The 24,065-nt window shown below is 54.7% G+C and overlaps 1 protein-coding gene across 3 annotated transcripts in view; it reads left to right on the top strand.

Annotated features, from left to right (window-relative positions):
* Nucleotides 1–811: 811 nt before the first annotated feature.
* The window catches only part of MDGA1 (MAM domain containing glycosylphosphatidylinositol anchor 1), a 59,206-nt gene continuing 35,952 nt past the window's right edge, over nt 812–24,065 (top strand). The window contains exon 1 of one of the 3 annotated variants that reach the window (XM_032339806.1): nt 812–1,798. In XM_032339806.1, coding sequence (XP_032195697.1) covers nt 1,732–1,798 — 67 coding nt within the window. In that variant the 5' untranslated portion in view covers nt 812–1,731. Of the gene's footprint in view, nt 1,799–17,363; nt 17,611–24,065 lie in introns of those variants that run through there. The other 2 variants (XM_032339805.1, XM_032339809.1) reach the window with 2 other exon arrangements.

Below are 24,065 nucleotides of genomic sequence, written 5' to 3'. Positions count from 1 at the left end.
GTGGCCTTTCCCTCCGACCCCCGCTTCAGTTCCGACCACCAAAAGTGCAAAACATTTACAAAGTGTGCAGTGCCCCGCAGGCTTCGGTCCCCGGGGCGAACGGCCGTGCTTGCCCCGCGAGCATACTGGAATCGGTGCACCCGGCTCAGCAGCCAATCTGGGTGTGCAAGGGCGGGCGAAGAGCGAGCGTGCGATCGCGCGGCTGCAGAGCCCGCGCCGAAACCCACGTCCCTCCGCCACTGTCCTCGGGATAGATGGATCCATTTCTGCTTTCTGACATTTTCCTGCCGGGGGGGTGGGGTGGGGGGGGCGGAGAGAGGGAGAGAAGGGGGAGGGGCACAGAGAGAGAGAGAGAGAGAGAGAGAGAGAGAGAGAGAGAAGAAAGCAGGCAGTCTGCTTCCCCCAGCCCTGTTTTGTTTTCTCTAATTGGTCCTGGGGGAGGCGAGGAAATTGGACAGAGGCTGGGCCGGGCGAGCTGGGCTGCCTTTAATTGGCTCCCTTTTTTAACTGGAGGGGAATCAAACGAGAGCGAGCGACAAAGGGTGGGAGAGCGAGAGACCGAACGCGGAGACGCGAGGAGGAGGGAGGAGGGAGGGAGGGAGGCGGGGGTAGCGCGGAATGAAAAGCTCCGAGGGGGGAAAAAGCAGCACAGCGAAGCCCAAGTTGCGGAGCGAACGGAGCGCTCCCGCGGCCCCGAGCCCAGCGGCCGCCGCGCCCGGGAGCCCGGCCCGGCCCCGCCCGCTCGGGGCCCCCGCCGGCCGAGGCCGCCGGGCGGGGGCGGGGACGACCAACTTGGGGCGCGGCGCAGCCCCGCTCTCCGGAGAGCATCGAGCCCGGGAGCGCCACGGCCGTGGCCAGACGGCGGGAGCTAAGCGCGGCGAGCGGAGGCGGCGAGCGGCGCCCGCGCCGCAGCCCCGGCCTCGCGGAGAGCGCGAGTATTTTTCAAACGACTCAAACTTTCCTCCTTTCCCCGCTTTCTGGGGTCTCTCTTGGCTGGAATTGCTCTCCTGATTCCCGCGGGGCGCCGGGGCGCGATTCCTCCTCAGGCTTCCTCGGTGGCTCGGTTAACTTCCCGGACCTGGGGACCCGTGGCTCTCGCCCCTCGGCGGAACCCAGCCAGCGCTGTTCCCCCGCTCAGGAGGCCGGGGCCGGGGCTCCTTCTCCTCCGGGAGGGCGCCCAACCTGGCCCCCCTGGGTCGGGCTTCTGAGACCCCAGCACCCGCCGCAGGACTGGAGACAGCGGATTAACCCCGAACGAAGCCCCGGCCTTCCTGTCCCCGCTCCGCGGAGGGGCGTCCCCTGGGCGGGGAAACGACAAGTTTGTCAGTCGTCGGTGGCCTGTTGGATCGAAGAGTCCCCGCCGCCGCAGAGGGGTTCCTGGCGCCCAGCACACGGAGAAGACAGCCCTGGGGACCCGGGGCGGATCGGCCGCCGGGCTCCTCGGGCCGGGGCGCTGGCTGCTGAGCCGGGCGCGCCAAGGCACCCGGGGCCGGGCCAGCGCCCCCTGCGTCCCCACGCGGGCAGCGGCCCCGCGGGAGGAGAAACCCGGGTCGCCGCCGCCGCCGCCACCGCCGCCTCCTCAGTCTCCTGGTCTCCGTTGCCGCCGCCGCCCCCTCCGTCACCTCTCGGGGGAAGGGGGGACGCAGGGGGCATCGCGGGGCCCCGGCGGATGCGCCCCCCGCCACCTCTCGGGCTGCGCCGCCTCGCGGGGATGAAGCACCGGCCGTGAAGATGGAGGTGACCTGCCTTCTACTTCTGGCGCTGATCCCCTTCCACTGCCGGGGACAAGGAGTCTACGGTAAGAGCCCGCGTCCCGCTCTAAGCGGGCTTAGCACCGCGCGGAAACTTTGCAAGAAGCGCAAAGTGCGCGCTGCCGGGGTTTGGTGGGGACCCCGGCTCGGACTCTGGAGTGGATGCCCGGGTCCCCGCCCTTCTCTGGGCGTGAGATCGAGCTAGCTGTTTCGGAGCACGGAGATGGGTCGTTGGGTATGGCGTGAAGCCGGGGATGCCAGGGGGAGGTGGCCACTTCCCCAAACCTTGCCTGGGGCAGGAGTGACTCGGAACCCTTGAGAGCACCCAGTCGGCTCGGGAGATCCCACCAGACCCCAAACCCGGGCCTGGGGCAGCGACTTGCACGGAAACCTAGTCCTACCCTGGCTCGGCCTCCGGAGTAGAAGCCAAGCGATGCACGATCCGGAGTTGTGCACGGCTGGCGGGTGAGCTGGCTGCCGGTACCGCGGCCGGGCGGCGGGCTCGCCTTCCCCGCTCTCGCTGAGGCTTCGCTTCTTTTCACTCGCTTCTTGACGGCAGGAGCGGATGCCAGCATCCCCCGGATTGGGCGCCTAAAACCCGGCATCCGTTTTTCAAATCTAGCCTGAGTCAGTTCTTCCTGTCCCCGGTTCCCAGCTACAAAACCCCAGCCCCACCTTCCTTCTCCCCGAGTGCACACACGGACACATTCAGCCACCGTCCCCGGGAAACGCAAACACGGCACGCACCGATCCGGCTACGTGTTCAAACTCTGCCCCCTGCCACGCAGCCCTGCTCCTGCGTCCCTACGCCCCCGTTGTCCGGCGTTTAGGGGACTCCGGCTGGGTGTCCCTTCTCCTGTCTCTCCAGAGAGTGTTCCCTGGGGAAAGGTCCCGAGAGCGGGCATCATCTGTTCACGATGGCCCAGAGCTCTCCCCTCTCAGGAACCCCTCCCTCTGAGTTCTAGCAGCCTTCAGTACCTTGACCTTATACACAAAAAAAGCCCGCCTCGGGGCTCAGTGGCCCTTACTTTGCCTTCTCCTGACTGCAGGGTGTCCATGTGGGTCACTTTGTAATCCTGCGTAGCTGGGGTGGGGAGAGGTCCCTGTTCCTCTTCCCCAGGGCCTGATTGTTCTTTAGATCAGGGAAGAGTTTGACCTGTTCTGTGGGCGTGGAGGCAGAGGCAGTGTCCCCCCAGCTGCCCCCCCATCATTCCCCACCCCCACCCCCACCCCGCAGATGCCAGCCTCAGATGCTGATGCTAAATGCTCCCTTCTGGGGGGTGCCTGGCTCTGCTGTGCCTCCCAGAGGCAGGGGTGTCCTGAGGGGTGTCTAGGAGGTGACGTGCTCCCTGCCCTGCACAGTTAGCTAGCTTGGGCTTAATTCCCTGGGGAGGCAGGCCCAGGCATCTGGCCAAATTCTGCTTCTTAATTAGTTTGTGTGTCTCTTACTGCCTGGCCCTTTACAGAGGCCAGAAGAGGGAAAGGGGAGGAGGGGGGAACTGGGGAATGGAAGGGGGAATTGTAGGGAGGAGGCCACTGAGCTGGCGCCAGAGGCCTCCCCAAGGCAAAGGAAGACACCTGGGACTTGGGGGGGCAGGGGTCCTCTATCTTCTTTCTCCCCAAGGGTTCCTCATAGCCTCATTGCCTCAAGAGCTGGCCTAAGGAGAGATGTCACTGAGGCCTTTGCCTCCTGCTCCCCACACCCCAGGGGCTCTGAGAGTGACAGAGACCACTATACCCTGCTTTCTATCCTCTACCCTGCTCCTCCCTCCAAGTGCCCTTGGGCGATCGGGCCAACCTATTTCCTGGCCATCCCTCTCCTCCATCCCCTCCAGCATCCAGCCTTCTCCAGGGCTGCACAGGGCCGTGTTGAGGAAGCTCCTGTGAGCCTAGCCTGGAAACCCTAGCAATGAGGGTGGGGAGGGGGAGGGATGGGAGGCATAGGGTTGGTGGTGTCTGCGGGCCCTGATTTCAGAGGCCCTGGGGTGAGGATTTAGCCTTTGGTTTATCTGCCCCCTATTTTCTGTAGTTTCTCCTCCCTCATGTGTCTGAGTCTCCCTTTTCGTTGCTGTCCACTCGGAACAAATCAAGGTGAGCTGGGTGTACTGGGGCCAACCCTGGGTCCTGGGGTGACAGCGCCTTTGGGGTGTTGGCTCCGGAGAAGCTTGGGGCCTCAGGGGAATTGCAGAGTGGAGGTCTGTCTTCGTTGAGGTCGATGGAGAGAGGTGAGGATCTAGTGTGAGAAGGAAGATGGCAAGAGGCTGCTGAGTTCTTTGTGATGCTAGAAGCTTTGGCCAGACTCAGCAGAAGGGGGAACTATTGTAGGCCCGTAGTTCTTCTGCCCCCCCAATTTCCCTCTCTGTCCAAAGCCGATGAAGCAACTCGAGGAAGAGTAGAGTGTGGGGTGAGGAGTGATCACTTGTGTCCCTCATTGTATCCTGGCATCCAACATGGCATCGGGCACGCAGAGAAGCTGGGCAAACATTTGCTGCAGGAATGAAGGGCCGTGGTTGGGGGGAGGTTGAGGAAATGATTTTTGAAATTCTTTCCCCCAAAAAAGTCAGCTAGGATGTTTTCCAGCAGGGTAGTGGGACACATTCTGAGGGTCTCTGCTTAGGAAGAGTCCCAGAGACCTAGGGTGGCAGCCTAGGGGGACTCAGGGAAAAGAGAAAAGAAGCCGATAGCCCGGGAGCACAAGAAAAGGCACAAAAAATCGCAGTGTGTCCTGGGGAGCGCCGGTGTGGCTGAAGGAGGGCCAGATTAACAGGGAAGTTGAACAGCTAAACTGAGGAGCAGGAGGAAGAACAGGAGGACGTGGAGGGCAAAGCCGGCAGGATCTAGCCTGGGCTGTGGGTCTCTGTTGAGGCTGGCAGGAGGCCAGTACCCAGAGCCCTATACTCCCCTTCCTGCTGAGGGTCCTCTTGCTGGCCCTGAGCTCTGCTGTTGGGCTGGGGAGGTGTGCTCAGTCTGGCCAGGTGGCTTCCCTTCTTCTTTGGGGCGCAGATGCTCTAGCAGCCACAAACTGGACCAGATGGTCCATTTGGAGCCGATCCCCTCGTCCCTCCCTGCCTCCCAATCTCCTGGCTCCGTGGTGGATCCTGTAATTTGTTTTCTGGCTCGTGAGGGGGTTGGGCTGGCCCCAGAGGCCTACTTCTGGGGCAGAGTCAGTCACCAGGTGATGGAGGAGGAGTCCCCAGCATGTGGATAGCATCGGAAATCACCCTCTCCTCCATCCCAGCTTCCTTTCCTCACCTAGCTGCCGGACTTCTAGCCAGGGCAGGTCGGTGGGATTCCTCTCTCTTACAGAAACACAACAAACCCCTGGATTATTTAATATTCAAGAGTAGGAATTGACATTATCCTTAAGACAGGTTGTTTGCAACTTACTGGTGGAAGTCAAAATATTTCACCAAAGGTGTCATCAGAAACTACTATCCTATGCTAATTTTTGTGGGAACATGAAGACAGATGTTGAATAATTTGACAAGAGCAACATAGCTTACAGAATTATCAAGTCAGGTTTTTTCCCCCTCTTCTGAGGGGTGCACAGAAGGAATTTCAGGAAGTGGGTCTCCCAGTGCCATCTTCTGGGTGTTGATCTGGGTGTGGGCACTTGGGATTTTTTTTTACTAGAGTTTCTGCCACGTGCCTTGAGATTGGCTGTCCGTATCTAACTCTCCCCCTGGAGAAGGCATGGCATTGAAAAATTTTGTTAGGGTTAACAGAAGGCTTAGAGTTTTCTAAATGTCCTCAAGAAGGTTCAAACCTCTGTTCTTCTTCCTTCCCAGTTATAGAAATTGCATGAGCGAGAGAGACGGTGCCTTGTGCCCGCAAAAGGGGCTGGTTTGTTTGCCTTGCTAGCACTGTCTCCCCGCCCTCCTCCCTCTCCCCCTTCCCCCAATGAAGTCGTTGCTGCCTGCTGAGCCAGCCTGAGGGCTCTGCAGGAGCTGGCTGGAGGGCCCCACTTCAGGTCAAGGTTGGCATGATGTCCCATTCCACCCTGCAGGCTGGGAATCTGTGTTTCCTGGTGTGGTGGGGGCTCTGGTGAGGGGGTGGTTAGAGAGGACGCTATTACCCAGGAAACCACTCCTGAGAGGGTATGCTGGGGCCATGCCAAGGGCCCACCTGTAATTGGCCAGGCTTGGCTGTGAGTTGCTGGGGCAGGGTGGCAAAGCCTCATTTAGAGCCTGGTATGAGCTCTGCTTTGCTAGAACAGGGAGGAACAGGCGGGGTGGGGTGAGGGGGTGCTCCGGAGGGAGAATGGAGGGAGCTAATCACAGCCGCCAAGGCCCAGCAAATGAATGATGCAGGAAATCAATATCTGGGGGCGGGAGTGGAAATCCGGGCAGTGGTAGCAGCCCTGGCTTCTCCAGCTGCCCGGGAGGCATGGGTGGGCCTGGGAGGAGTGGGACAGGCTGAAGTATGGAGGACCCCTCTTGGCCATCTCCCTGCCTTCCCCCCAAGACTACTCTAGGTCCCACCCCACCCCCCACCCCAGCCCACCCACCACCTGCCTTCCATCTCCATGGTGGGTCAGTAGATGTCCCTGCAACACAGGGGGTTTGGGAGGTAAGACCTCAGGTCTCTCGGTCCCGGCAGAGCCTTGCCCTGCCCCCTACCATCCTCTGGACATCAGAGCCCAACTCGCTCCAGGTGCAGGGGAGTTAGTGCAGCAGCCTGGGGACGCTGCCCTTTGCGGCTGGCACTGCCACTCCAGATGTGGCCAGCAGGGGGAGGGCTTGGCCACCACATTGCCTTTCTGGGGCTCCCTGGGCCTCAAGCCTCCCAGTGGGATGAGAGTCCCATTTCCTCAGCTTGGGGTCCATGGGGGGTCCCTAGGGCCTACTGAAGATCTGGACTCCCTACACTTCCACCTCCACCCAGTGTCCCATGGCACTTGGCTGTGGCCAAAGCCACACTTTCTGCACCCTCTGCCACAGGAGAGCTCTGTGGAGGGGCTCAGCTCTGTGGGACCCTGCCCAGGTGGGGCTTTGTGCTGAGCAGGGACCGTTGTCCTTGCAGAGCTGCCTCTTTGTGAACCTGGGGTGTGGCCCCTGTTCTTCGTCTTCCTCCCCTTCTTAGAAGACTCTGCTTTGCAGACACACCTCTGCCCGTGGCGGGAGCTGGGTATGAAGGGCGGGATGGCATTTCATTGCTGATACGGGAGGCGAGAGCAATGCTTAACACAGAGGAATCCTTTTTAAACAATGACATCTCTTTTCCCCAAGTCAAAGAGTAACATGTAACAATCAGAGAATATATACAATTATAAGGAAGTAAAACTCGAAGCCCCGCCATGCATCTGGTGATGGTTCTTCTAGGCAGCCTTTTGTGCAAAGACTCAGACTCGGTTTTAACAACAATCGGTCCCTTATAGGCGTGTAATGCCGTCTGCCTTCCTCACTGTTTCCATGCCGCTGCCTCCTTTGATTCCCGTAAAGTTCTGAGAGGTCAGTACAGCAGGTCCTCTTGTCCCTATTTAAGAGCAGAGGAAATGGAGGCTCCAAGACTTTAAGTGACCTGCTCAAGGTTAGCCAGCTGGTAAGAAGTGGCTCTGAGGCTCCATCCCAGGGGACCCTCTGATTTGGTGATAGGAAAAAGGGAGGTTCTGCCCTCAAGGAGAAGGGGAGGGAGATACATACAAGATGGTTCCTGATGATCTTGGCTAAGGGCAGATGAAGAACTGGGAGTTCAAAGGGGAAGGAAGTTGCTCGCAAGGCCTCGTGAAGGGGGCATTTGAACTGGCTTGGCAAACAGAAGTAAGGGCTGAGAAGGACATTGCAGGCGGAGGGCTCGTTGTGGCAAAGGCATATGGAGGATAAAGACCCTGGTGTGTGTGGGGAGTAGTGAGTCACTCCTTCGGGCTGGAGCAGAGACTGAAAAGGAATGGGCAGTTAGAGCTGGAACAGCGAAGGAATGATAATAACAACCGCTCATGTTTCCTGCCCAGGCTGAGATCACAAATGTGTATTGTCTTTAATCCTCACCACCACCTCGTGAGTGAGTCATCATCAGCCCCTTTTACCAAAAAGTAAACTGAGGACTCAGGAAGATGAAGTCGCTAGTCCAAGTGACAGAGCTGGGCTCAAACCCAGAGCTGAATCAGAGCCTGTGCTTGGGTGGAGTAGGCTGGAATCCTGGGTGTGTGGGAGAAGCTGCCAGGAAGGTCTTGAGCAGAGAAATGGGCTGACGGGCACCAGCCCTCAGGCCGTTGTGCAGCTAGCTGTGTGTGTATTAAAGAGGATATGACCAGGAGGAGGGCAACTGGCCAGGAGGTCCTGCCGTTGTCCCGGGGAAACCATAGGGAGAACTTGATCCGGGGTGGTGGCGGGGAGGAAGGGCAGGAGGGAGTGGGTACAAAGACTGTGGTATTTCAGCAATCATGTGATTGAAGGCTCTGGATGGAACATTTGAGATGTTTGGCGGGAGAAGCAAGCTCTTAGTCTCTGAGCGTTGCATTCAAACCGAGGAGAGACAAACAGTAAACAAGGAACAAGTCTATAATGCATCGTATGGTGATGGGCTAGGTGGAAAAGGGTAAAGGAGCCAAGGGGACAAGGAGTGGTCAACTGCAGTTCAAGTTGAAATACAGTGGCTGAGAGGCCTCCTGAACAGACATCTGAAGAGGCTGAGGGAGGAGGAGGCCCAGTGGGTGTCTGCAGGACGTATATTCCAGGAGGGGAAGAGCCAGGGCGAAGACTGTGGAGTGGAAGCATGCCTGGCCTGGTTAGCAGCAAGGAGGCGTCCTGGATGGCTGGAGCCCAGTGAGCGATGGGGAGACTAGAAGGACAGAGTTAGGGGGTTAGTGGGGCCAGATTGTCGGCAGTCTTGAAGGCTATGCAAGGATGTTGGCTTGTATTCTGAGAGATGAGGGGAGCCATAGGAGGGTTTTGAGCAGGAGAGGGACATGAACTGACACCTTTTAGAATCCCTCTGGCTGCCCTGGAGAGAATAGATGTAGGGGTTTGGGCGTGGGGGAAGGGATCCTCTTAGAGATTGTTGAAAAAGGCAAGAAATGAAATGATACAATCATTAACTTCCACAAGTGCTTCTGGAAGAGCGTAGGCAAGATCTGGGGCTGAAGATGGCCCTGGCACCATGGCGGTGAGGTACAGCAAAGGCCTTGGGAGTCAGGCAAGTCTGTGGCAAGGGGGTGACGTAGTTAAGAGCTGGGACTTCTGGGTAAGAAACCAGGTGGGAACCCCAGCTCTGCCCTGCACTGGCCATGAGAGCCCGAGAAGTTACCTCAGCTGTCTAAGGCATGGCTTTTCTGCTTGTCGTATAGAGACAGCCGAACCCACTGCGTGGGTTTGTGACAAGCAGGCAGTGAGACAGCCTGGGAGGCCCCAAGAGCCGCGCTCGGCTCTCAGCCAGGCCCCAGTGCATCGTTTTCTTTTAACGACAATGCCAGTGCAGTTTTGAACTTCATGGGATCCCGGTGTGGGATGTTTGGAAGAGATGCTGGTGGGGTAAATAGACCTAAGGGTTCATGCTCAGGTGAGAGGGAGGTTTGCACATCTGGTTTTCTGTGCACAGAACCATGTGGGCCGAAATCGTGAATGGACTGAAACCACCAGGGCGGAGAGAGCGGAGTGAGGGGCACTGGGCTGAGACCAGCACCCCGGGGTGTGGGAGGCCTGAGAAGAAACAGAGTGGGTAGCGTCAGGGAGGTAGGAGGAGACCCAAGAGGGGGCAGGGACCGGAAAGTGAGAGGGGATGGAGTCGGTGGGAGCCGAGGTGGAGGAGGAGAGCGAGCAAGGGCCGTCTGGGGACTGGGGGTTTGGCAGCTAGGCAGCTGCAGCCGTGAGCAGGGCTCCCTGAGATCCAGCAGGACTCCTCTGGGGACTTTATGAAAACACAGATGCTGATTCAGTGGATCCGGGGCTAGGCGGAGAGTCTGCGTGTCTAACCAGCTCCTGCATGCTGCCCATGCCACTGGTCCACGTTGCTCTTTGAATACCAAAGGCACCCAGGAGAGAGACTCTGGATTCAAATGGCTTGGGTTGGAGGGCCGAGTAGGTAACATGTTGCCTGGGTGGGACTCTGGCCCAGGAACTTCGCCTCTGAGCCTCATTTTCCCTCTCAGGAAGGCTGGTTCGGGCATGCCGGGATTACAGAGTAGCCCGACAGTAATAACCTTCTGTAAGATCTCAGGCAAACTCTGGGGACTCTGTTTCCCGAGAGCAGAGGGGGTGGCAGGCAGATGGTAGGGGAGCCCCAGGAGTGGGTGGCGTGTGGAAACGGGAGGTGCAGGCTGCACTTTTGAGAAACGTGGCAGGCTAGGGAGGGCCTGCACAGCAGTGTCTGCTCCCCAGACCCGGCCTTCTGCCTTCGGGAAGCTGTGGCTGCAGGGGCGGGTGAGCCCCATCGGTGGGCAGTGACTTGGGCAAGCAGGAGGGTGCTGCTTGGCCAGCTTTGCAAATTCCACCCCAGGCTCTTGTTGGTTCCTTTCCAGCACCAGAAAGTCAGCTGAAATAGCCGTTGATTATCTGGAGGGTTGGAAGTTGTGTAGAGAGGTGGTTCTCAACCCCAGGGGCATGTCAGAACCACCTGGAGAGCTTTTCCAACGACAGATGCCTGGCTCCACCCCCAGACCTCCTGAATCCGAGACTCTGCAGGTGGCATCAAGGCAGCTGCAGTTGTAAAGAGCTCTCCGTTTGATTCTTGGGCACAGCTGGTGTAGACCAGGCATCCGAATGTGTCAGGCCCAAACAGATGTCTTCTTCCCTTGGGCTTTCTGAGGGCATTTCTGGGTTTTTCAGGTCACCGCCCAAGCTTTCTTTTTGTCAAGCTCATCTGGACCCTGGGGTCTTTAAAAACAACAACAAAAACAACAACCACCACCCATGCTTGTTATTTTGTAAATGATGAGCAGGGAAGCTTTCTAGTTTAATAGTTCTACCTGGCAAGTCCAGGTCACGGGAGACCGGCCCCTCCCCCTGCTTAAAACCGGGGGATTTCCAGTCCTGAGTCTAGAGAGCCAGAAAGACACTGCCCCAGAAACTGTTTTCATTGATTTTCAGTAGGTAAATTCTGTTACCATTTTGAAATGTTGCCCTGTTGTTTATCCTCTTCTCTTTTTGGTTTAGAGAAAATGAAAATTTCAAAGCTGGACCACATCACGGCCATTCAGTGTAAACCAAGCAAATATTTAATATTAGAGTATCTGCTAGGTGTCTGGATGGGTGGTGGGTGCTGAGGCTGCAGAGGTGAAGGTCACCTGCCTCCAAGGAGCTCACAGGGAGACGGGAGAATGTAGTCTTTTCCAAAGCCCTCATTTTCTAGGTGCAGAAGCTTGAGTGACTTGTCCAAGGCTATACAGTTACTACATAGTGGAGTAAGGATTTGAATTCAAGCCTGCTTCGTGCCAACCCTAGTGTCAGCCTGCTTTCCCACGTGTGAGGTTCCTGAGGGCAGCATCTGGTCATTTTTTTGTTCCCTAACCTGTGTTGTGGAAGACGGGTTGGCTGATGGGAACAGCGTGAGGACCTTTGGTCCTATATCAGATAAATATCACATTCTGTTGCCAGAAACAAGACCCAACTACAGAGCCTCCAAATGAAAGTTGACCTTCTTAAGTCGAGAGGTAGGCTCTCCATGACTGCTATGGTGACTCCTTGGTCACTAGAGATCCACACTCCTTCCATCTTATTCCTCTGCTCTCCTTCTTAAGAGTGGTACTTTTCAAACTCTGCCACATGTTAGAATTATCCGGTGAGTGTTTAAAAATCCCAATGCCTATGTCATACCTCATACCAATTAAATCAGAATGTCTGGGAGTGAGAACCAGGCATCAGCATATAAATATCTTTTTAAAGAACTCCAGCCATAGAGTGTTTTTGCCTCATTGTTGCCAAAGGGCTGCTGGGGCTTAGCCATCACGACACATTCCAGGCAGGAGGAAGGGAGAAATATTTAAAAGGGTGGACCTACCTGGTGAGTCAGCTTCTGTTAAATGACTTTTCCAGGAGCCCCCTCCCAATGACTTCTGCATACATCTCATTGGTTAGTTTCAGCTGCAAGGGAGGCTGAGAAATGTAGACTTTTAGAAGGGCACATTCTCACTCAAGAAAACAGGTTTGGTTAGAAGGGGAGAATGGATATTGGGTAGGTAATGAATAGTCTTTACCACAAATCCCCACCTCAGGGCCAGTTGGCATTTCTTGAAATGAGAAAGGATTTAGATGGATGTGAACGCTGCTCTCACCCTTCCCTGCCAGCCTGGCTCAGGTGGGGTGGGCAGCTCTGGCTGCTCTGAGGTTGCCCAGAAGGATCCTCAGAGAAGACCCAGAGGCACAGGAAAGAGACAGACATTCATGAGGGGTCCTGCTTCCCATCTGCACTTGTTCCCTCCCCCTCCCCCACCATTCAGGCTTGCCCGAGTTTGTTTATTTCTGCTGCTTGATACCCCTTTCCACTAGCAGGTGGCTTCTTTGAGTCATAGCCACAGAAGAGCTCTGAGGATCTTTCTGATTTTTAGACCAGAAACTGGGGGTCCATACTGAAAGCTGGGGACTGTACTATAGAAATGACAATCTAGCTCATCTTCCTGTCAGATTCACACCCACCGGAGACCAGTCTACCACACTGCTGTTTGCTCAGTGTCTTTCTGGTCCTTGTTTCTGGGAACTTCTCATTGTCTGACCTTGTTTCAACTTGCCATAACATAATCTCTAACAGAAAGATTCAGGAGCTGAGGCCTCTGAGCTGACCTTGAACATCTGTTTGGCCCTGAGATTTTTCCCATATGTGATTCTTAAGACACCAGGAGGGTAGAGGTAGGGAGCTGGATTCCGGTGGCCTCATGTACCTATGTCTGGTTCTAGGGTTTCAGTGAAATGTGGGGAGACCTTAGGGGAAGTCACTTTAACTCCCAGTAAAATACATAGGCTCACAAGGCACGCTAGAGGTGGCAAGGCCTGACTTCCCTGTCCTTTCTGGAATAAGACCACAGGGTAGACAGAGGGAAAGCTATGAGATGGGGACATAGTAAGGTGTGAGCTCTGCTTCCATCCAGTGACCTTAAGTGATACAGAAGCGTATCTTTGAGATTCAGTGCAGGAAGAAACTGAGACCAGTGAGGGTAAGGGGCTTGTCGAGGTCACATAGCAATTAGGTGTCAAGGCTGAAGTTAAAAGCCATGCCAAGGGACTCTATAGCTAGATCTTTTTTTTTTTTTTTTAAATAAAATATTTTATTTATTTGACAGAGAGAGATCACAACCAGGCAGAGAGGCAGGCAGAGAGAGAGGAGGAAGCAGGCTCCCCGCTGAGCCAAGAGCCTGATGCCGGGCTCTATCCCAGGACCCTGAGATCATGACCTGAGCCGAAGGCAGAGACTTTAACCCACTGAGCCACCTAGGCGCCCCTCCATAGCTAGATCTTGCTTGTTCTCCAGTATCACCTTTCTAGGTTCAGGAGAAGCCAGGACATGTCCACATGGCATTTATAAGCTCTTCTATAGCCACACCTTTATATTCCCCCCCCCCCCCGCCCCCCCACACTCCTCTCTGAACCCTTTGTCTATTCCCAGGCCTTTTTGTATCTGAACTATAGGATCCGGGGCTTGGTCTGTGCTCAGGACTCTGGCTTAGCTGTTGGAAGCCCTTAATGGAAATCTCAAGGAGACCCCCCTTTGTGGGTAGAAGAGGCAGCTGGCTTGGCAGTGTGAACTGGAAGTTGCTGCCAGGCCCCACCAGGTCCAACATCTCTGTCATACTGTCTAAGGCCCACCTTAGAGTTATTAACAAGCAGAAACACGGATACTGTTACCAGAAGGTCACTCTGGGAATACCTGGCAGCACTCAGGCCTTTTGCCAGTGGCCTAGGTCAGTTGATGAGATGAGTTGGATCTTGAAGTGTTGGTACTCAGGCAAGGAAGTTTCCAAGGAAGTAACGGGTCGTGGCTGGGGGCCATGGTCAGTTATGTGATGTTTGTGGGTGTGATTGTTAAGCAATATGAGGGCTCTGGATCATGGCCATGTGCGAGATCTAATAGTGGACATCATGATGATCAGAATGGGCTTGGACTCACAGTCTTTGTTTGGGTTCTCCAGCAGCAGACCTTGGGATGAGAAGCCCAATGAGGCCATTTATTTGACAGGTGAGCCTGGAAATCTCTGGTGGGGAAATGGAGATGTAAGACAGGGAAGCAAAGGGAACCCTGAAAAGGTGCGTGGTCAAGCCAGTCAACACCATGTCCCATTGTGGACACCTGGGACACCGTAAACACCCTGGAGTTCTCCCACCATGGTGAGGGAGCTGGGACATATATACACCAGCTCCTGTTGTCAGCTGAGGGCTATTCTGGGGGTATAAATTTCCTGGTACTTACAGCCCAGTCCACATGCAGTATAAGCTCTATTGACCGGAGATAGCCTCAGGCAGAGAGAAGCAGCTTCTGGCCAGTGTGCAATCAAGTGGTTGGGGTGGGGGCAGCACAGGGGTGGCAGGCACCACCGACAGCTTGTGCTATATATCCTGCCTAAGCCATCCACCTTGCTTTTCCAGACCCAGCCTGTTTGGCTGAGCTCTTTGTTCTAAGGTCTTGTCTTCTGTATAAGCCCTGACTCCAGGCTGCAAAGTCTCCCTGTGGCCATCAGATCTGTGAACTGCTCATTTACTTCCTTGGATTCTGTGACCGGAGCCCCAGCACATCAACTTCCCCAAGACCTTCCCGATAGAACCCAGGCTCTCCCTGAGGGATGGAGGGGGCCTCGGCCTTGGGAAGGGTAGGGTTGGGGGATCACTGAGGACAGACTTGGAGTCTATGGGTCTTTCAGGCATTGCTATGAGAGGCCTGATCTTTAGCTCCCCAACTGCTGAATTCAAAGCTAAGAAAAAGGTGGGGACAACCTCCGAGACTAGCTCTCTGCAGGCAGAATGCCATGTGGTTGTAATCGGGTTGATGGCATTCTGTTCACTTCCTTCTCCAGGAACAAAACCTCCTCCTATGGGCAATGACTAGGCTAGCCTGCACCCTTGAATGTCCCTGGGCCGTATGGATCCACATCAAAGCACCTTAGTCTGTTGTGAATTTTTGTGTCGGTTCGTTACCTACCTGAGACGAATTAATCCATCAAATATTTATTGAGTGCCTCCTATGTGCCAGACACTGTTCTAGGTGCTGAAGATACAGCAGAGAGCGAGACAAAGAGATGATATAGAATTACCGACTCCTAGAGTCAGAGCCAGCAGGCATCTTAGGGCAGATCTAATCATTTGTTGGGAGAGAAACCTGAAGCCAAGAAGGGGCAAGAGAAATCTTCAGGCCACACAGCAAATAGGGAGCCCTGCTTAGAATCATGGAAGGTCAGAGATAATGAGCTAAGAGGTCAGCTGTCCCTAACTGGTCAGTTTTCAGAGGCAGAAACCAGTGGCCAGAGGCAGGGACATGCCAAGCTACTAGCATTACTCTTGTTTGCCAGTGAATGCATCCTTCTTTCCTACATCTCTCCCAAGTGAGATCTGGGCTCTGATTTACTGAGGGGAGTGTGTGCACATGTGTATGTGTGTGTGTGTTTGTGTGTGGGGTTTCATGTGGGCTAGGGCAGCCAGCCGCAGACATGAGTGGTTTTCTCGTGATCAAGCCATTCCACCTCCTTCTGGGGCGTTCAGAGGCTGCAGTGGGCTCTCCCCTCCCCTCTTGCCTCCCCTAGTTCCCCCAGACGGACATGGCCCCCTGGCACTGCCCGCTGTCACAGTGGCCTCGGGCAGTGCCAGGGGGGTTCTGTCCTGAGTGTGCCCAAAGCCTCCACACTCCTGTCTGACTCATTTCCTTACTTTCTCAGGGGCTGAAGGAGCAGGGGCTGTGAGGCTGTCCAGGGCCTGGGTGGGCTGCCTCCCTCCCAGTCTCCTCCCCCTCCTTCTGGGGGAGCTGGGGCAGGTGTCAGGAGTGGCTCTAGAGAGCCAGACTGAGAGGCAAAAGGAGGGGGGGTGGGAGTTCTGGTGATCAGTGTGTGTGTGTGTGTGTGTGTGTGTGTGTGTAGGACCATTGACAATGTGATAAGCTGCTCCCACTGGGTACCTCGATAAGAGCTGGAACACACCCCCCCATTCTCTCTATACTGTGCATGTGTACTCTGTTTGTATTTTTTTGTGTACCCATAAATATACGAGGGTGTACCCATGCTGAAGGTGTGTGAATGCATGGTTATGTATCCAAGAACCTGCCCCCCTCTGCACAGGGGGCCAAGTGTGTTACCTGTGGGGAGACTGCAGATCTGTTTGGGGGCCCTTCTCTGGGTCCACCTTTATCCCCCTGCCACTCCGGGCAGCCCTTGGTTCCCAGGTGGGGGACAGAAATGGTTATCCAGCACCCTGGGCCGTCAGCCCAGTGCTTATGTCCAGCCTGGGTTATGGCTGTGCCCCCCAACCCCCACTTCTAGGAGACCTGAAGTGGGGGCCAGGGGCAGGCTGAGGCTGGCCTGGAGCTCCTGGCTAATTTTCCCCGGCCTCCATCGATCCAGCAGCTTCTCCTGAGTCTATTAGCAGTCGGCGAGTGAAAATATCCCCCATTGCGAGCCCTGACCTGAGACAGGGAGGAATCCATAGCAATTTGTTCAAACAGAGGAAAGCGTTTCCCTCTGATTTGTATTCCAATTTATTCTAGGCAGGAAGGGGGTCAGGGTGGTGGGGGGTGAACCCTGGCTCACCAGAGCTGGGCCCAGGCCGGTCTCCCTCGGCCCCCCATGCCAGCCGGGGTGGCAGCTGGTGCTCCCCATGGTTCCTGGGGTGGGGGTTGAGGAGGGGAGGGTGGGCCCCAGCAGGGGGACGGGAAGAGAGGCCCGCCAGCCTTCCCAGCAGGCCTGGCTTGGCTGGAGAGCTCAGTTGTGGATTTGGTTTTCACAAAATACAAAGCCGCCTGCTCGGAGCCTCTCTCCCGGGCACTGGGGCCTGTGCCAGGCGTGCGCTCACCCACTGCGCCCGTGCCAGGATGGGGGCTGGGCTGGGCTGGGCCCACGGACAGTGGCCCCAGCTGGGCTGAGTGGCAGGAGGGTCTATTCTTCCCCTGAAGCCCTCCCCAGCCGGCCTTGCAGAAGCAGAGCTGCTCAGGCTCAGAGGGGAGCTGACACTTTGGAAAAGCTGCTGTGCCGGGTTGGCGAGCCCCCCATCCCAGGACCCCCAAGTGCATCTTCCTGGTACCGTGTTCAGGCTCCGTTCCTGGTCTGAGCAAATGGGGAGCTCACCGTTCTCCGATCCACCATGCTCCGAACTCTCTGAGCACTTACAATAATGACAGCTCTGACTGACCTTCATTAAGGACTTATATTTGTTGGGCACTGGGCTAGTGCTATAAAGTATCCAGTCCTTGCAGGGTCCAGGCTTCCTTGGGTGTCTCGGTTTCCCCACACTTCCAGATCTTTCTGCCACCTCCCTCACCCCCCTCTGCTCTATCTATCTCACTTCCTCCTGAGAATCACTTCTCCCTTCTACCTGAGGGTGGCCCTGGTGATGGAGGGTCTCAGGACTGACGTCTCTGCATCTTTCAGAGGGACCCCGTGAACAGGCTAGCTCCCTTTTTTCCAGGTAGCTCCCTTTGGCCCCACCTCACCCTCACCTCCAGGGTGCAGGCCTCTGAAGAGGTGACGCCATGGCAACAGGAGAGGAGGATTCTGGGAAGGGTCAGCCGATGGTCCTACAGCTACCCACCGCCCTCCCCTGTTTCCTTCTTTTTTTGCACTGGTGCCCTGCAGGAAGGGGAGTAACCAGAGACGATCTTCACACCCAGGTGTCAGTGACTAGCAGCTCTGAGGTCAGCTGTCGCACATGATTTGCCAGGCTCCATGACACCACCAAGGTCTAATTTCAGAAGCCAGCAACTAAATATATCAAAGTGGATGAATAATCATCTCTCCCAGGTGGGAGTATATGGCATGAAGGAGTAGAGGCTTCTGACACAGATCTGGGTTCAGGTTCTGCCTCAGCTACTTCCTGGCTGTGTGATCTCGGGCAGGTTAGGCTCTGTGCCTCACACACAAGCTTCCCCCAGGCACAAGATGGAGGTCTCAGCGTCTTCCTGAGGGCGCTATGGTGAAGAGGCAGTGGGAATGCATGGAAAGCCATTCTTAGCATGGGGCCTGGCACACAGGGAGTCAGTGTCCAGAGGCGGCCCAGCTAAGTGAGTGATACCTGGGCCTGAGCCTGGCTGGTGGAGCTAGTGGGTCACAGAGGCTGCCACCAAGGAAGCAGCACGTGGGGCTCTAGGTACTGGCATGTGACACATTATTAGGGGAAAGAGGGAGCAAGACCAAGACCCTGGCCCTGGAGAAAAGATGGCAGAATCCCAGACATCCTGCCATCTTCCTCCCGGGGAAATTTATAGCCAGAACATTCCCTGTGAGCCACTTTGCTGGTTGGGAGACAGGTGTGTTTTACACTCAGGCCTTTGCTGCACCCCTGCCTCTCCCAGACCTCATTTTCGTCCTTAGAGGCAGCCCCCCACCCATACCTCCTCAGCCCCCAGGAGCTTCCTAAGGGCAATGACTTTTTTGTCTCTGGCTGTGATTGAGTTCTGGTCCTATTGGCTTCCTCCCTCCCCAAGTCCTTCACCTTTCTCCCTGACCTCTGGGTTCCAAATCATTTACAATTTGTTCGGGGGATGCTCAGCTTATAATCAGGTCCTACAGTGCATGCTGCTTATGTGATTTCTAAAGTTTTAGCCAAAAAAGGAGTGAAACCCTTCAGTGATAGAGAAAAAAAAATTATGAGGATACTTAACAGGAGGGCAGGTATTGCATTTCTTGATTTATAAATGTACCCAGTGCTAAAGAAAAGATGTTTCCCGACTTGATGCTTCCTGCACTGACTCTTGGAAAGAAAAGACTGACTATCTTTTTCAGGGATTTAACATGCTTTCCCTCCCAGAAGTATTTGCCTTTTGAAAGGGACACAGAAAAAGAATGAATAAGTGACTGTTTAATATGCAGGGTGTTGATGAGTGTTATGAAGAACCCACAAAGCAGGGAAAGGGATTGAAAGTGGTGGAAGTGGGGCAGGCATGCTGTCTGAAATAGGGTGGTCCAGGAAGGTCTCCCTCAAAACACAGCTGAAGGAAGTAAGGGAGTGAGTTCTGGAAATATGGGGCAGAATAATGCGGCAGCAGGAGCTGCAAGTGCAAAGGCCCTGAGGTAGGAGTGGGCTTGGTCTGCTTGAAGAACAACAGAGAGAGCAGTGCGACCACAGTGCTGGGGACAGTAGAACAGAACATAAGATGGGGATGGGAGCAAATGACAGGGGGTGTGACAGCCTATTAAAAAAGTGTTGGCTTTGATTCTGCTTGAGATGGGAGACACGGTAGGGTTTTGAGTAGAGGAAGGACAGGGCCTGATGAAGTGTTGTAAAGGGATTTATCTGGTTTCTGCTGGAGAAAAGACTGTACTGGGCAAGGGAGGAAGCAGGGTGTTTCTCTCAGGAGGCTGCTGTAGAAATCCAGGCAGAAGATGGTGATGGCTAAAAGTGGGGTTGTATCACAGGGGTCGGATTGGGGATCAGTTTTGAAGGCAGCTGAGAGGGCTTGCTGGTGGCTTGGGTGTGGGGTGTAGGAGAAGGGGAGAAGCCAGGGAGGGCTGTTTCCAGCTGATGGCGGGGGATAGTGTGTCTTCACTAATGAAGGTGAGGGTGAGGAATGGCTCTTGGACCGTGGGGTACTGCAGGGGCGGGTGGGGTGGTGACTGCTGTCCTCCTGAGGTCACTGGATGCAGAGAGCGGCAGAGAGCGAGTCAGGCCCTTACACCTCAGCTCCCTGATTTTTTTAAACCTCGGAGCTAATCCTCCTGCTGCCTCCTGAGCTGAGTGGGGGTGAAAGCCGGTCTGGGGGAACTGTGGGGAGGTAGCTTCGAGACGTTTCATGCAGTCAGGTTGTGGTATCTCTAATTCCACCCCACAGCTGGGTGGGATGAGGCCCCAAAACCCACACATGCCTTGGGGGTGGGGCCCTTGGGGGCTCTCTAGAAACTCTGTCCTCCCCTCCCTGCTCTTCAGTCCGGGGAGGGGGGTGTCTAACGCCCCACCTGCTCTCAAGCCACAGGATTGATTTTGCTTTCAGGGTTGTTATTATTACCCACTTAAACAACCTCATAAGAAAAAAAAAGGAACCCAATGAGCATCAAACATTAACTGTTCATTCTAAATTCCCTTCTCATACCTGTCAATACATTTTTACATAGCGGTAAACAGTCGTCAGTTCTGCGCTGTTGGCCGACTTTATCTCCCGCACACGTCTCGAGGTATTGACTGAGCCCTCAACCTTGTCACTTTAATGGCTGCAGGGTACCTCCTGCGTCGACCCACTGGGGTTTGGTCACCATTTCTCTGATGCGGACAGTCTGGGAAGACGCCAGTTTCTCCGGCTTCTAAATAGCTCGGCTGTGAATATCCTTATGTGAATTCCTTTTTCCTTTTAAATTATTTCCTTGGGGCCTATTCCCCAAAGTGAGATTGCCTAATAGGTCATAGGATAGGAACAGTTTTATGGTCTCATTTCGCCCTGCCGGGTCGTGTTACAAAAAGTTGGAGCTGGCTTTGCACATAGCCCAGCCACAGTGGATTTAATCCTCTGAATTTATTTCCCTGGGTTTAATAGGTGTGTTATGGCTTGTTTCTTAAATTCTAGTTTGCCTCCTGAAACCACGTTTGGGTCTCTCGGCACCTAATAAGCACCTTATCTGAGCAGAACTTTACAGTTTTATATGGAGCTTTCTGATATGTCCTCTCAGTGAGGCACTATGAGTGTCATATCGTTGGCCTCTCTTTTATAGGGCAGAATGGAGTTTGCTCATGTTAAGTGCTGGAGTGAGGCCTCCAACCAGTTCTTACAGGTTTGGTTAGAAAGGATTCCTGCCCACCTGCCATTGTCCCATTCTGTCTGTGGGCCCAGGGTCCCCACAGAGGGACCCACAAAGAGCCCCTAAAGCCCGACCTGAGCCCCAGTTCAGTGTCCTTAGTCTTGTCATCTCTCCTCAGTGCCCACAGCCAGCTGGGGCCAGGCCCCCGCCAGTGGCCTCTGCTTCCAGGTTGGGTCTCATCTGTATGGGGCTTGGAGGAAGCCACTTGGGTTTGGGGGTCAGGTGGGGCTTTGGGGGCTCTTTGCTTCAGCAAAGCCATGATGCTTTCCATTCCCCGGCGTAGGACTAGCCCAAGCTCTACGTTCTGGGTTGGGGGCCTAGACCTAGCTGGTTTTATTCTGCTCCCTTTGAACCGTACTTCATGACTATCTCCTAGGCAGTGGGCACTTGTGCTTGGTGGATTCCGTTCATACTGTGTTTAACTCTCACAATAGGGAGCGCATTTATGCCCATTTTATAGTCAGGAAACTGAGGCTCTAGACCAGAGAGTTAAAAGACTTGCCCCAGGCCACAGAGCAATTGCTGCAACTTCCTGGATGAGAACCCCATGCCCGGGCTGTGTCTACACCAGACCCGTGCCTCCCATGGCTTTGGGTCCATAGTTACGCTTTAGTGTGGGCTGGTTTGATCATATCAGTGTCTGGGGCTGCTGCCAGGGTGCAGGGCCAAAGGAATGGGAGTGATGGGGTCCCCAGGACTGGCAGAGCTTGGTAGGGCTGCGTAGATGGGACCCAAGCAGGAAAACTACATGAGCAACCCCATATCTGTGGGCCTCATACGCCTCATATCCCTTAGCCAGGCAGGCTCAGGTCCTGCCTTCTAGAAGCCCTTCTCTGCCATGATGATGATAGCCTCTCTCTCCCACCGTCATCCTGTATGTTCCCTTGGGGAGACCTTTCCTTCCTGCGATTATTCTTCTGTTCTGGTCTCTCAAGATTACAGCTTGTGGTGTTCCCCCTCAAAGTAGACCTCTGCATCCAGTGTTACATTTTCTTCTTGCAGGCTCTTTGAACTGGTTTCCACAGGGTCCCGGGCTATATTATCAAATGGAAAAGGGACTCAAATTTACGAAGTACCTACTGAGATACCAGTCCTTGTGTTATGTACCTGATGTGAGCGATCTCATTTAATTCTCATAACCCAGAAGTTATTTCCACTACTGCCCGAGATGTCTTTTTTCTCCATTTGCCGATTGAGGAAACTGAGGCTTCACAAGGCTGAATGACTAGCCCAACAGTAGGGAAATGAGCAGTAGAGTCCTATCCCCTGCACCTCGTCCCACACCATCTGGGCTGCCCGTCAGGCTTACACATACAGCTTCGGGTCAAGCAGTGCCAGATTTAGGGCGTGTGCCTCTCCTTGGTCTTCCGTGAGTGTCCCGCCTGCACTGGTTAGAGCTGCCCTCACCATTGAGAGTTTTGATCCTGATCTTCTGTGACTGAGGGAGAAAGCCCCTTATAACTTCTCCCAGGGCACCTCAGAGTCCCCAAGTTGGGGACTTTCTTGGTGGTTTGTCCCAACATCCAGAGTTCCATTAGTGGGGTGCCCATTAGACTTCTACTAATCCATAGACAAGGAAGAGTCTGCGTATCACCGGGCACTCTCAAACACTGTGTGCCTTCTGATGAAGTCAGATGTGGGTGCGAGGGTGTTGGGCATTCCCTGGGCCTGGGCAATGGACTGGCCACCACTGCTGGCAGAGAAATCTTGTCAAGAGGGTCAGGCTCTGCCCAAAATGTTGGGCTCTGCAAACTGTACTAGGCTCTGCAAACAGTACTAGGCTCTGAAAACAGTATCTGCTCCTGCAAATAGGAGCAGGCTCTGCAGACAGTAGCAGGCCCTGCCTGTTTTTATGTTTAGTCGTGGTGATAGGGTGGCAGCCCAAGCACTCAACCCTTCTGCTGTGGCTGCTCTCATATTCAGGGATAGCACCTTGTATTTGGAGGTCAGAAATATCCGTGCTGGAGTTGGGGAGATTTCTGTGGCCAAAGAGGAGGTTGGCTGAATACAGGTTTGGTTGTGATGAGCAAGAAAAGGACTCCGGTGTAGAGCGCAAACACTAATGGGATCTGCAGCAAAGTGAGGACAGCAGTTCTTCACTGAGGGTGGCTCTGCGTTACTTTGTCTTGCGTCCCAGTGCTGAGGGCAGAATAGGTCACACAATAGGTGCTTAGGAAATCCTGCAGAACAAATCAAAGATTCAGTGGCAAATAAACAGGCAATTGTGTGTGTCCTTTGAAAGGCTGGAAGGCCAGGAGCGATAGGAGGATGGAGAGGGAGGATAGACCACAGTGTGCACTGAGGTCTAATGACCTGAGAGAATGTCCACAGGTGTGTAGGGTAGAGTGTGATGAGGCTTCCCTTCAAGATGACTGGCATTCTTTTTTTTAAGATATATTTATTTAAGAGAGAATGAGAGAGAGTGAGAGCACAAGGGGTGGGGGAGAGAGACAGAGAATCCCAAACAGATTCCCCACTGAGCAGAGCCCAGTGCAGGGCTCCATCCTGCGACCCTGAGATCATGACCTGAGCCAAAACCAAGAGCTGGATGCTTCAACTGACTAAGCCAGGCCAGGTGTCCCTCAAGACGACCAGCATTAAGGTGGGGTCAGAGGAGATGGCGTGGTTTAAGGGAGACTGTTTCAGATTGGTTTTTCCCAGTATTGAATTGGAGCTTCCCCTGGGTTTGGAGAAGTCCTATGGTCCATCCTGGGTGATGAACAGAGGACAGGTGTTAGCCAGCGCCACAGACAGCCAGGGCCAAGGGGGAGGCAGAGCAAAGCCCTGCTGTGGAGAGCACAGAAGGGTTAATTTTCCCAAGAGGTCCATGTTTAACGGCCTGTGGTTTGTTGGAGAGGTATGCCCTAACATCATCCCCGGAAGAAAGGTACCCAGGCGGAGCTGGCCAGGGGCCTGCCCCACGAGCTTCCTCCCAGACCCTAGCCGCCATTCTCTGAGCAGCTAATTAAAAGGGAAAAGCCTGTTAATATTTCAGCACTGTTAACTCTGCTAAATTATTAAGTGTCCATTTGCATTACGTGCATAAAAGGATCGATAAACATGTGCGAACCAGGAGCTGGGAGGAGCACAGAAAGATGGCTTCTAAGGATGCTGCCTGGGACTGACCCAACTAGTGACTTGGAGAGCACGTCCTGCATCCTGAGCCCCCAGCACTGTGCCAGGCCCTCGGGAGCTGGAAACGCACAGGGCTTAGCATAAAAGTCAGAGAGTCAGACTAAATCAGCAGGGCGTCCTTGGACAACGTACTTAACCTCAACGTACTCATCCCTCAAGATGACCAGCATTAAGGTGGGGTCAGAGGAGATGGCGTGGTTTAAGGGAGACTGTTTCAGATTGGTTTTTCCCAGTATTGAATTGGAGCTTCCCCTGGGTTTGGAGAAGTCCTATGGTCCATCCTGGGTGGTGAACAGAGGACAGGTGTTAGCCAGCGCCACAGACAGCCAGGGCCA

Source organism: Mustela erminea, chromosome 4 (assembly GCF_009829155.1).
Source record: "Mustela erminea isolate mMusErm1 chromosome 4, mMusErm1.Pri, whole genome shotgun sequence".
In the NCBI taxonomy this organism is placed as follows: domain Eukaryota; kingdom Metazoa; phylum Chordata; class Mammalia; order Carnivora; family Mustelidae; genus Mustela; species Mustela erminea.
The sequence above is the reverse complement of the archived record's forward strand: the minus strand, read 5'-3'. Positions and strand labels throughout refer to the sequence as shown.